Raw genomic sequence first — 13,925 nt, 5'->3', positions numbered from 1 at the left:
TCCTCATTCAGATTTTAAGAAGCTACAAATTATATTCAGCCACAAAATAAGTCTGAAAAGCTGCAAATCAGAACGAAGTACAGAGAGTTGTTGACTAGAGATGATACACCGTCTCATGGTGGTCACTTCCTGTCAACGTTACAGATCAGAAGCACAGAGAGTTGATGACTAGAGATGATACACCGTCTAATGGTGGTCACTTCCTGTCGACGTTACAGATCAGAAGTACAGAGAGTTGTTGACTAGAGATGATACGCCGTCTCATGGTGGTCACTTCCTGTCAACGTTACAGATCAGAAGCACAGAGAGTTGTTGACTAGAGACGATACGCCGTCTCATGGTGGTCACTTCCTGTCGACGTTACAGATCAGAAGCACAGAGAGTTGTTGACTAGAGACGATACGCCGTCTCATGGTGGTCACTTCCTGTCGACGTTACAGATCAGAAGCACAGAGAGTTGTTGACTAGAGACGATACGCCGTCTCATGGTGGTCACTTCCTGTCAACGTTACAGATCAGAAGCACAGAGAGTTGTTGACTAGATTATACACCATCTCATCTAGTTGCATCAGTGTGAACCGGCAGCTTTTTACAACATTACAGAACAGCAATTTGCAAGTAGCTGCCTGTTTCAACTCGTCTCGCAGGCGTGGACTGGCATTCAGGCAAATCTGACAAATGCCAGGTGGGCTGGCCCACCTTGTGGGCTGCAAGGCCACCACCAGAAGTGTTGGGAAAAAAATGTAGGGAAACAAAAGAGAGACCTGCCAGCTGTGGCCAGATTGATGTTTGAACAGCCCATCTGATCAGGGGTTACAGGTACCGGTTGTCACCCCCCCCCCCCCTCTCTTCAAGTTAATCAGTCCAATGTGTAATATCAGAGGTCAAGCAGGAGATGTCAAGCAGGATATAAATTAACTCCAGGCAGAAAGTACAGATCAATTAAAATAAAAATAGGCCACAAATAAGATGGACAACAGAGCTGAAAAAACGAAAGGTGGAACAGAAAAGGTTAGAGGAAAGAAACTACTTGAGCATAACGCTGCAGTGTGTTTTATTTAACTGTAACCTATGTTGCTGCCTGCCTTGACCAGGACACTCTTGAAAAACAAAGATTTTTAATCTCAAGGTTTTTTTCAGGTTAAATAAAGTTTGAATAAAGAAATAAATAAAATTGAAAAAAGTAATGGAACCATCAGCCGGTAGGCCAGTCGAAAGGAAAATGTATGAGGTCGTGTTGTATAAGTCCTACAGTGTAACACACACAGGTGCAGAATGAGAGTTTTATGTGTGTGTCTGTGCGAGAGAGAAAAGTTCTTCTCTAGAGAAGCAAAAAAAATGATTTTAAGTAACCAAACCTGTCAGCATTGAGTAGGTACTCTGCTGTCGAGGTATGCTGTCCTGTTTTCTTTTTCTTTTCATAAGCGGTCGATCGAGTTATTGTTCCATTGCATATTGGTATAGGTACCCTGTATGTGTCTCCTATTTTAGTGTGTAGATCTATTGCAGATCTATTGCTTATATGACCTGTGATTATCTTGTTCTCATCTTGCACCATGCACTTTATGTAGTAGATTAATTGCCATTTAACACCTGTGAATATCCTGTTCTCATTTTGCACTATGTACTTTATGTACACATTACATGAAGACCAAATGAGACATGTGGGTGTTCTATCTGCCTCATTGCACTGCAGGCTCTGTATGGGCGTGTGCACCTGTGACTGTTTTCTCTGGAACTGTGAGCACTCGCACTTTGGACGGTGTGTGTGCGTCATCCCATTGATTTCAATGCACTCTATTTTCTTGTACTGTTTCAGTCTGTCTTTTTTCAATGCACTCTATTTTCTTGTACTGTTTCAGTCTGTCTTTTTATATGTCTCTTTGTAATATTTAAATTTTTCTTTTGTTATTTCTTCTTTTGCCTGCCTCAGGGACTGCAGATGGAAACTAGCTAAAAAGCTATATTTTGGTGCAGTGCATCTTTACTCTGGTGAGTCCAGTGTTCTCTGTACATGGTCCCTGATAAAAAAAAATAAAAAAGTTTCCTGCTCCACTGCATTCCTTTATCACACACATTGCCCGCCTCTCTCACACACACTCACATATCTTAAACCGGAAGTGCAGTATGAGATACTTGTCCTGCAACCTCGACCATTATAACTAAATGCCAAACCCCACCCTGAGCTGAACCTAAAACTTCAAACCAAGTCTAAACTCTCTCTGTGACGGGGGAGGTGTGGTTACCTTTGCAATGATGAATTACTGGGTGTGGTTACTTAAATGAATTTGGAATCACCACTGGTTGTCCAGTAACAACTGAAGAGGAAGAAGATGTCAGAGCCACGCATGTATGTGTTTGTATGTATATATTTATGTATGTGGATGATTGAGCATTGCTTCTGCACTGTGGGGCTCAAGCACACTAGAAACTTCCACCAGCTACTTGTTGCACTAACTTTAAAGGTAGGGTCTGGAAGATTTTCCAGTTGCTGTTTGTAAACACACATTCAAATTTGGCCCCTCCTATCAGGCTCAACTCTCCCGGGTGTACGGAGCCCCGAGGTATGGAAGAAGGCTTCACAGAAGAGGTTCAGGCAAAGCTCGCGCTGGTGCACGCTCGGGCACGGCACCTGCGCTCTCTCACTGGCTGGGGAAATCTCCGCCCAGAAGCGGTCCGGGCTCACAAAAACATCAAAATACAGTTAAAGGGCAGGAGCTCTGCAAACAGAGTCACCACCACCCATGAGTAGAAGCCCATAGGTGATGATTAAGCAGGATTTCATTTGTATATGTCTATATTTTGTTTTGTTTGAAAATCCTCCAGATCCTGCCTTTAATGGGGGTAAAATAATTCAATCATGCGGCTCTTCCAGACTTTCTGAATGTTAATGAACCAAATTGGTTAACTCCTAACATTAAAATGAGTCATTTTGGGGGATTTACAGATTTACAGATGTCTCTTTTATAATGTGAGTCTATAGAAAAAAGTCTGTTTGGGCTTCAGGGCATCACAGTGATGCACCAGGAAGTTGTTGTTTTTGGCCGGGTGTGTAAATGTGCTTCAGTATAACTGTCTTTTATATTTCAACTCTGTACATGGACGCACCACAGTCAGGCTAATGTTACTAGCTAACACTGGCTAATTTTTTAGTTATTATTTTCTATGTGCTGTTCCAGAGGTCTTAGAAATGCTGTTAAAAATCTGGGCCACACATAAAAACACGGAGAAGTTGTTACAGCACATTGTAACTGCATCCAACTCCAGGTGTGTTTAACACAACGCTTTACGTTAGCGTTGACGTTTGACAATTTTATTAATTAGATCAGCTGTAAACAGCACAGATCATTGACATTTGTGGAGAGTTGGTAGTCTTTGTCTTCAGTTGCTTGCCCTCCATCTAGACAGCCCACCTACGTACTGTATGTCGTCATATGCAAAGAAGCCATCAGATAAGCTGTTGCCAATTAACTAGTCTTGAACCTCACATCTGAAGTGAAGAACACATGATGCCCTGCAGCCCATAAAAACCTTTTCCAACTTACTTACATTAGCAAAAGGAAATCTATAAATCAGTGATACATTTTTTCCGGGCGTCACAACCCCTGCAAAATTATCAATTTTAATATCAGGATTGGATCCATTCAGTCCAATAACATTTGGAGAGTCTGGAAGAGCTGCAAGATTTATTGATTTTATCTCTACTCAACATAGCAGAGTGCTAAACTGGAAGTTAGCTGTTAAAGCGGCGGAAGTAAGACGCTCACCTGCCGTAAGTCTCTTGTGCGTCTGCTCTATGGGCTGCTAGTGCAGATCACCTGGATAATTCTATACATTGCAGTTGAACCATTTTGGCTTCATGCGCCACTGAGCAACTTTCATATGAATGAACAGTGCTGTTCCTTCAATGTTGTATCCAACCATGGTCCCCAAAAGGTAACTTAAGTCCCCATGACTCACACACACATACAGAAACAGAAGCGAGGTGCCAGCTTGGGTCTGTTCAGGATATGCGTAGTCCATGTTTATTTATTAGTTGACAGTCTGGGGTTAGTTTGTCAGATACAGTACAGCGCACAATGCAACAAGCAGGTACAACATCAGCACACCTCAATATTGCGGTACACCCCCCTCCCCCCATCCCACCCCCCTCCCTCTGTATATGTATATGTGTTTGAGTGTTAACACTCCCATTACACACACACACACACACACACACACACAGTCACCCTCCCACCTCCAGTGTAATCATGTCCCTGCTCGATCCTGTGATACTGATTAATTCATGGTGTTACTGACTGATCGTATCATCGTTACTGACGACAATACTGACCGCGTCACTGTAACTGATAATAGCACTGTTGTTGTTATTATTAGAAGTATTGTTATTATTTATACCTAAAAATTTTTGTTTTTATTTATTTTTTTACTAGTTTTTTTTAGGTTGTGTTTTTTTCCCAATGTGTTTATATGTATAAAAGAAGGCTGCGACAGAGACAGACAGACAGACAGACAGATAGACAGATAGGCAGGGCTGTACAGTCAGCGTCAGGAGCAGAGAGACAGACAGGAGCTGGGTCGAGACCTGGGAGACGTTTAACAAGGCAACACGTGGAGGTTTGACTGTGGATTATTACACTGAGAGACAAATGAAGGAGTTTCACATCCTTCTGTTTCAACAGGACAAAAACAGTTAACATTCTGATGTTTCATGGTGAGGTTATGATGAGACCCAAACTTTAGGCCTTTACGCACCAGGGGCGTTTTTTTAACTTGTGGTTTATACGTCAGTTAATTTATTTTTCGAACTGTTGTTTTGGTTGAGTACTTCCACACAGAGCGAGGAGTTTATGCAGCAAAAAACAACTCAACTCTTTTTCAAACTTTCTGAGGTTTTGAAAAACAATTAAAGGCGTCAATCAATCATGTTATGTGGAACGGTCGTCACGTCACAAAATCACAACAGTGGCGTTCCTGATGATCGTTTATGTTTCTCAGCAGCCTGTATTATATGACAAAGGACACAAAAATTACAAAGACAGTAAACTGAAGGTGTAGAGTCACATCGCTGAGCAACACGGAGGCACCGCAGTTTGATCTAAGATGGCAAACTTTATTACCGCTTTTGACCTTGACAACGGAAGCGCATACCAGATCAGATCCATCCTTTCCTACCTTTCAAAATAAAAGCCTTAGACAAATACACTGCCTAACCGTTTACCAGAGGGAACTCAGAATCACCAGAGTGAATTGCAACTGTCACAAATTTGCATCACTACAGGTTTAAATAGCTTCGATGCAAAATATTTGTAGCAAAGCATTTTGCATAATTGTGTCCTTTATTCATCACGACCCCGTCAACGTATCCTCTTACAAAGGTCTGTATGATATCACATGAAAGTGCACACACATTGGATCCTTCAGATTAGAGTCCCATGAATGACAGTATGGACATAATGTAAAGTTACTGTGGTCAGGTTTACGAAAAGAAACCTGGTGACGATATACCTGAAAGTGACACAATGTTCACTTGGTTCTGAACCTCGGGCTTCTGGGGAAACTCCAGAGGAAAAGTCCTGTGTTTAATGAAACATCCACCACCCTAACTTCCCCCCTAAAAGACCATTACCCTCTTTATTCCCTCTTGTCTCTGTGTTTCAGAGCTGTGTCCAGACTGTAATACCATTTTTCTCACTTTCTCGTCAGCTTGATGTTTCAGTGTGAGTTTGGAAAACAGAGCTGCCCAGTGAGGGTCGAGAGCTGTTTGGGAGTAAAATTAAGAAGGACTTTCTGTCACCTATAACTTTCAGTGCCATGCCATTGTTCCAGCAACCCAAAATTCTGAAGAACCGTTAGTCTGATCAATGTCCTGTTGGAGTGAAAACCCATTTCTCCTATCCTAAAAAATGGAAGCTGATTGCTCCAAAGAGCTGTCTCTACGAAAATACACACACCAGTTAGTTTAAGGTATGCAGTGGTGTTTAAGCCACTGAACTGTTTTTCAACAATCCGTTCCTGCTTTTTCAGTAACTTTTGTTTTACCAAACATGGCCGTGTCAAGCCAGAACATGACATCCATCCATAACCAAGTGGTTTTTGTGGCTGTACCTCACCACACATTCACCATGATGTTAATGACACATATCTGTGGTCTACAGAAAGGTACATTTTTATTGGAGACTGGCTTGTCTCACAGCAGGGAGTGTGTATCTTTGCAGAAACACAACTTCAGAGCAATGTCAGTTTGTCCTTGGGTTAACGGGCTGCTAAAATGAGTTTTTGGTCCAATAGGACATTTTTCAAATTTATATATATATGAATGGGAGTAAAGAAGGAAGCTGCCTTAAGCGGTCCATAAGGAGGCAGGTTGGGGTGGTGGATAGTTGACAATACACTGGACCTTTCTCAGGAGACCGGGTTGGAAATGGGCGAACTTTAAGTTATTTTAAGGCTCACTATGTTTCTTTTCCCTAAACCTAACCACAGTAACTTTACTCACCTAAACCTAACCTTCGCAGCTTTATGTTAATTTCGTAACATTGCATTAAGGACACAATGTTATTCACGGAGTGCTAATTCGTAGGATATCATACGAACTGTTCTATGAGGATATATTGTACATACTGTGGAGCTGTTGTTGTTAAGCTGGGAACTGATACTACTAAAACAGTCAGCTGTTTTGCAAATTGTTAAAGCACAATTTTGTGGAAAAACCACATCAGACAAATTATTATTTGGAATTAAGAGTATTTGTCTTGGGATCTTTCAAAGACTGACGTCTGAAGTCTGAAGGCTGTTCTCATGCAGCGTTCATATGTTTTCCTTTGAAAAGTAATACACTGAAATTCGTACATATCCCACGTAAGCATGAGCCAGTAATTTGTGTATAACTCACATATTCTGTGAGGCTGCGATCATGTGATAATGCGCTGAGGGGAGTAAAGAAGGGAGTGGTCCCGAGTGGACCATGAGATGGGAGGTCGGGCAGTGGATGGGTCACAAAACACAGGACTTTCCCCAGGAGGCCGATGTTCAGAACGGTGTGAACTTTGAGTCATTTTAAGGATCGTATTCACCTTGTGTCTTTTCCTAAATCCTAACCAAAGTAACTTTACACGCCTGAACTTAACCTCTGTAACTTCACATTAATCACATGATGTCATGTTTAAGACATAACGTCTGTAGGGCACTAATTCATAGGATATCATACAAACCACTGTTTGAGGATACGTTGCCTCAGTAGGAACCAGTGAGCTTGGAGCTGTGAGCCACAGACAGGGAGTCAGACAGTTTTAAGGAGACAGATGAACACTTTGATTTCATCGTCTTTTCATGGGATTATTAACATTAATAAAAATAGAAAACAAACAGCAACATGTGAGCTACAACTCTGCTCAGTGTGTGTGTTTGTGTGAAGTGACTCATCAGGCCCGTCCCTACCGCCGCTCTCTGCTCCACAAACATTGAAAATAAACATTTGGGTCCAAAAACACGGGATGTTCCTGGTTGGTAATCCTGCTTCACATAATTTGTCAGATTGAGTTTGTCTCGCACAACAGAGCCACAAAAATAAACCCTCTAAGTTTTACGACTGATTTCCAGTATCGGCCCATTTCCGGGACTGCATCTCGCCCATTTAAACAGCACTGCCATGGCGACGTGTATAAATGTCAACATTTATGACGTGACTTCTTAATAATCAATATTATCTGCTGCATCTCTAAGCGCTATAAAGAAACTGGATGAAGGGGAGGGGTGGTTCTATGGTTCTAGTCTTCTCTAAATGTCTCTGAGCTACAAGGTGACACAAGAGGAAAACCTAAGAGGAGACGATGGCGCTTGGGTGGGTGATTGGGGGAGGGGTTGTATGATACAAAGGCTGCAGCAGGTCAGCGGAGGAGCGCCGCAGTACAAAATCATACAGAGCAACAGATAATGAAAAAACAATTACATTTTGATCATCTTATAAAAGAAGCAATGGAAATAAAAAAATGACAATCTCAAGGTTCTATTTACATTCAGAGAACGATACGTCAGATTCTCTATTTCTGTCAACTCCTCCTCCTCCTCATGTTTGTCTGTCCTCCTCTTCCTCCATCCTCCCTCTCTCCTTCAGAGGGTCCAAAATGGTTTTGCTACAGAGGACCGGCCCTCCATGTGGTTTCCATAGTCCTTTAATTTATGCATGCATCAGTATACATGTGTGTGTAAGATGTGCGTGTGTGTGTGTGTATTTCTGTCTGTAATAATACTCTACGGTGGCCCTAAAGGCTCAATGCACTGCAGCTTAAGAAAACGCATGTAAATAGACAAAAACAAAAATAAAATAACCATTTCTAGGAGTCACACCTGAACACAGCTGGGAAACACTGCTTGTTGCCACGGTTTTTGGTGCATGACAACACTGAAGTTGACTTTCTTTCATTGACATTCCACCATGTTTGTTTCAACCTTCGGATTGCAGATCGACATATTATTGCAGATATTTGCTGTTAATCTAATTTTTTCCTTTTTGCTGATTTTTATCTCACTAGTACAAATATTACATAATATTGCAATCATGCAATCAGAATATTTAAGGAAGACTTCACCGGCAAAATGATAACTTGTATATCAATTACTCAACGTTTAACAACATAAAAACTATATGAAAACATCCGTGTACAACTCTCACACAGCACGTGCAGTATAATCCAAGTCTCATTGATCCAGTCGTTTGATCAGGACTTAACAAATACAAGCATTTTCACTAAGACATTGAAACATAAAATGTGTCAGTATAAACTAGAGCTTTGATCAGACCAAAAAAAATCAGGCCTGACCCCACATGAACCTGCACAGTTTCTGTCCACACCACACCTGAGCTCAAACCCCACCTGAGTTTTTGGGCCCAAGCCAGATTAACAACACAAATTTCTAATTCTTCTCTTCCTTCTGTTATTTCAACAGCCTGTCATCTGCTCTGTCTCTTGTGTATGCACATGCTCAGACATGCTCAGGGCGACCTACTTGTAGGCGGAAGTGTTTCACATGATAATGTTTTAATGAAAAGTCATATTTGTGAAGCACTGATCATATGATTGCATAAATGAGACTTGGATAATACTGCATGACTTGTGTAGAGTTTGTAAACTGATGTTTTGATGTGTTTTCTCAGTTGTTAGAAGTGGATCCTGACTTCTTAAATTCATGGAGAATGTTCACCTCTGGGTTCTTTTTGCACCATGGAGGCATGTGAGAAACAACACGTTCTCTTCACAAACTCATTGTGGTGAGTAATGGATGTAAAAATGGTCCTTTTGCGGGTGAAATATAGATTAAGTTAATTGAACTGTTTTGTCAGTCATTCCCATTGTGTTCCCTCTTTGTGTGTGTTTGTGGTGCTGTGAGCTCTCTGGGCCACCGTAGCATCCTGATCCTGCATTTCACCTGCCAAGCAAACAGGAGGATGAATGAAAAGGAACGTGTGTGTGTGTGTGTGTGTGTGTGTGTGTGTGAGGACAAACGGATGATTGACAGATGGATGGACAGAAAGACGGAGGAGAGGAGGCTCAACTGGACTCTCTTAAGGCAACAGATCTCCAATCGCCGCGGGTTACAGGGCAGCGACTGAGAGCATGAACAATCACTCACACACACACACACACACACACACACACACACACACACACACACACACACACACACACACACACACACACAAAGTAACAGTCAGTCTCTAAACTCAAACACTAAATATCAACTGAGTGATTTTCGGATGCCTCAGGGAGGGGCATGCATCTTAGGTTTTTGGGAGCCGCTCTCACGGCCGCGCACACATCAATAAATAGCAAGATCATCCCCAGACGCATGCACACAAACACAAATAAATAGCTTGTAAACAGCATAAACAAGGACACATAGTGGTGACGTTTAATGATGATGATGATGATGATGATGATGATGCACAGAATATAAAAACTATGAATGAAAAGGGTGATGTTTACATAAAAACAACAACTTAAATGAGAGATGAAATCTCCCTTTTCTCAGTCATACTCTTCATCACATGAACCATCATCTTCCTTTCCTGGACTGAGCTGCACCAGCTGTTTGTTTGTCACTGCTATCCAGTCTCCAACTAGTCAGACGAGTTACAACCAGGTAAAACCGTTAGGTGTGTGAATTGGTTACTGAGCAACATCTGTGGCAGCATCCAATCAGAAAGCATCTGAAAATGTAAACAAGGAAGCCGACTGCAGCATCAGATTTCCGACATAATCTGTCAGCCCACAGTCCTCATCATCTGATCCGGTTATGAACATGAATATCCACATCATCGTCACATTTACCCACTGATGTTGAACGCATTTCCAGTTAGCTCGTGTCGTCGCTCCAAACGGTTCATATGTCGGGTTTGGCTTGTTCTCTGCTACTTAACCATTTCGTCAAGAAGTTCCTGGATGTAAATACTTCGTAACAACTGATCTCTACGTAAGAACTAGTTTGTCTGGTGCAACCTGCGTTAATCAACTTAGTAAACACTTATGTTGTATCCAGAGTTTCTGTTATCTGGTCATTTTTTTCCTGTTGAAGTCCGGCATATTTAAATCTCTCTGGTCATAATATTGGGTTAAAATAATTCCCTCTATGCAGAATTTGAAAGTTAAAATGAGCTAAAATTAAAATTCTAGATAGCCTTCTATTTAAAAATGATCTTTTTTTTATTCTTATGAATGTGGCCTGTAGCAAACGGAAATAGAACAGGAAAAGCTGATTAAGATGTTAAAAGCCAGAAAGGCCGGCATGTAGTTTTTGGTTTGTTTGCAAATATTTTTTATTCCGTTTTTGTTTTATCTGAGAATATTTAGGCCAAAATCTTTCAGGAATTTCTTTACAATTCCCCAAAGTAATGAAGGCTAGGCTATTCGACAAGACAATGGCAGAGGATTTGGTTTCAAAGCGAAAAGCAAAATATGGGAACATTTCGTGGCTGCTCCTTCTTGTTCCATCACTCCCTGCAATATCCGCTGTGAAGAAATGCCAAAAATTACCCTGGCCTTGTTTTGGTAGATGTAGTTTTGATAAACGGTAGCAGGAGGGCTAATGTCACCGACAAACGCATTTCATTTCCTGTGACCCCATCATAATAAAAGTCAAGTAGAAGCTGCAGCAGTAAATACATTTTCCGTTTGCATCAGCAGTAACTTAACACAGCGCCATCAACAAATTTCTTCTATCGTAAAATATCCATCATAATCTGTAACACCGGTGTTTATTACCCACTAGGAAAATGTCCCCACCGTGACATCTCTAAAATCTACATGTCTTGATGATGTCATTTTCTTATATAGCCTGCCAATCGACTGCTTTTAAGATCAATAAACATCATCATCATATTCGACCAGAGTTTCTCCCATGTGTCCGTGAATCTGTGACGTCGACCGGCACCAAACGGAAACCCTGTTTGTAACTTGTCTAAGTTTAAACAGCTGGTGCAACTGACTCCTGTCCTCCACCTCCCTCTGTCTGTCTGATGGAAGAGTGAAGCTCTTTTTGATTGAATGCGTTGCGCGCGCGTGTGTGTGTGTGTTTGTGTGTGTAAACTCGGAGTAGAAAGGTGAGACATCCTGTAAACATCTTCACTGCATAAACCTGTGGAATGTACTGAGACAGTGTGAGTTTGTGTGCGTGCGTGTGTGTGTGTGTTTGTGTGTGTGTGTGTGTTCTGGCAATTTTACATTACAGGCAGTGGAGTCAGGAGTGGTCTGTCCCTTTGTGTTTTGTTGCAGGCAGGCAGTGTGTATGTGTGTGTGTATTTTTGTCATGTGTGTATATGTGTGTCTAGCTGGGCCGGTTCAGGATGCTCGACATGGATGGAGCGATGGGTGGAGGCGGGACTGCGTTGACGGGAGAGGCGGGACCAGAGCTCTCGTTGCCATGGGTGACAGGCCCCCGGCCACTGTACTGGCCGATGAACGAGCCGTCCTCGTTGAACTGGATGTCCACGCTGTCCCCGTATTCAGCCAGAGAGTCGTCGCTGCCCAACTTGCTCTCCCCGCACAGAGACGGCTGGCTGTCTGAGCGCTTCTCATCTGCATCACTGAAAGACAACACAGACAGAAACATCGTCAGGAACCACCCTAAATCATCATGTACAAGCTGGGCATTAAATCAGGGTGGAGTCTCAAATAAAGGGTAAAAAAAGATACATTGACAGGATCGACATATCTGTCGCCTGCTACAACTGTAATTATAGTCTGATAATACATTTCCACAGCTCTAACTTGATCAGTACAACAGAGTTGTGTTATGCTCGCCACACACTTTCTCTTTTTCAACAGAAACAATCTTTTCATGGTCGTACTCCTGATCAGTGTTAAAGACACACTTCGTCCACAAAATGACTATTTGCATATCACAGAAAGGGGGGACAGAGTTGTCTCTGGCAATGGAGGTAGTATATGTCTGTATAAACGGGACAGCCAGCAGGACAGGATCATGGGTGGCACAGGCGATGTTTTGACGACATGTTATGTGTGTGACCCTCTGCGGGAGATTTAAAAAGCAGCTGATAGCAGTTAGCAGCTAACTCAAAGAAGAACAGCTGTTCACAAATCGTGAAAACAGTGAGGCCCAGGAGCTCCTTACCCTCCGAGCAGAGGACGAGATCAGCCGCCATATAACAGAGACGGTAAGTGATTGTTATTGACATGTGATGTCATTGTTATTGTTTATAATTCTCTGCTGACATGTCTGTCACATATGTTACACTAGTGCCAACGCTGTTGTGTTAAAGGCCACGCCTCTTTTGCCTCTGCAGTGTCAGCGTGCTGTCTGGAGCGGAAGGATGCCACTGTTGTTTGGGTCTGTGTAAAAATGCAAAGGAGGCGTAAAGACGGAACTTCGTAGCGGCTCTGTAGTGCCATCACTGTAAATGAGGAGGTTTAATATGTAGTTTGAGCAACAACCTTAGGGCCAGTTGAAATCTCCCCTTGTCTCACTGCAATTACCTCTCCCAAATTCAAAGTTACAGTCATGGTAGTTTGACACCGTTCAGGGGGAAAAAGGCAGAGCAGAACAGCTGACATGATGGTTGTCGTACTGATGGGATCAGTGGAACAGTAACTGGCCCGGTTCTCTCTGCTACAGACGTTGTTTAATTACACATAATGACAAACCATCACAACACATTCAACAACTGGTAAGAGGAGTAAAACATGCATGAAAGAGGTGATTAACTTCCTCACCTCTCCAGAGATCTGCAGGCGGAGCATCAAGGAAAGAAAGAAAGGAAGGTGAGATAAGAAGGACAGAGAGCTGGGAGTGTTAGAGCTGTATGGTCAAATGAAGCAAGCAGCTCAAACATTAAAGCAAAAACAGGAAATAAAGTAAATTAGAAGAGATTTCTTTCCCCATAAAGGTATTCTCAGGCATTGTAGTAAACTTTTAAAACAGATAACCTGGAGATGACATATAAATGAAGCCACTCAGCTTCCTGTCCGACTGAATCAGTTATGTTTTGTTACAAAAGCAGGTAAAGCAGCTCAGGAACAATTTTGCCGCCCTTCAGTTTCTGGCTTTGCGCACCACCTAGATCTGGTGGGAGACAGACAGCTGGCATTTTGCATGTACATGAAGAAATATAGACCATTTCAAGGGCTGATGTCAAAATGACAATTTTATGACCTGGAGGTGCAGCTGCCTCTCCCCCACAGGCAGGGGCGGACTGGGACTAAAATACAGCCCTGGACTTTGACTCGGCCCAGCCCACAACAACCGGTGCGCATACGGTATGCTAGGCTGACCAAACGTCCTCTTTTGCCCGGACATGTCCACTTTTCACGTCCCATCCGGGGCGTCCGGGGGTTTTTTATAAACTGATGATAATGTCCGGTTTTCCGTGTGTTTGTGTGTGTGTGTGTGTGTGTGTGTGTGTGTGTGTG

At 42.4% G+C, this 13,925-nt stretch overlaps 2 protein-coding genes across 3 annotated transcripts in view; both read right to left on the bottom strand.

Moving 5' to 3' along the window:
* LOC126402228 (6-phosphofructo-2-kinase/fructose-2,6-bisphosphatase-like) overlaps positions 1 to 13,925 on the bottom strand; it is a 90,520-nt gene that overhangs the window by 35,963 nt on the left and 40,632 nt on the right. The window lies entirely within an intron of this gene.
* LOC126402224 (neural cell adhesion molecule L1.1-like) overlaps positions 9,889 to 13,925 on the bottom strand; it is a 69,029-nt gene continuing 64,992 nt past the window's right edge. For both annotated transcript variants that reach the window (XM_050064005.1, XM_050064006.1), the window contains one exon: positions 9,889 to 12,082. In XM_050064005.1, coding sequence (XP_049919962.1) covers positions 11,824 to 12,082 — 259 coding nt within the window. In that variant the 3' untranslated portion in view covers positions 9,889 to 11,823. The remainder of the gene's footprint in view (positions 12,083 to 13,925) is intronic.

This window comes from Epinephelus moara, chromosome 16 (assembly GCF_006386435.1).
Source record: "Epinephelus moara isolate mb chromosome 16, YSFRI_EMoa_1.0, whole genome shotgun sequence".
NCBI classification, from domain to species: Eukaryota; Metazoa; Chordata; class Actinopteri; order Perciformes; family Serranidae; genus Epinephelus; species Epinephelus moara.
The sequence above is the reverse complement of the archived record's forward strand: the minus strand, read 5'-3'. Positions and strand labels throughout refer to the sequence as shown.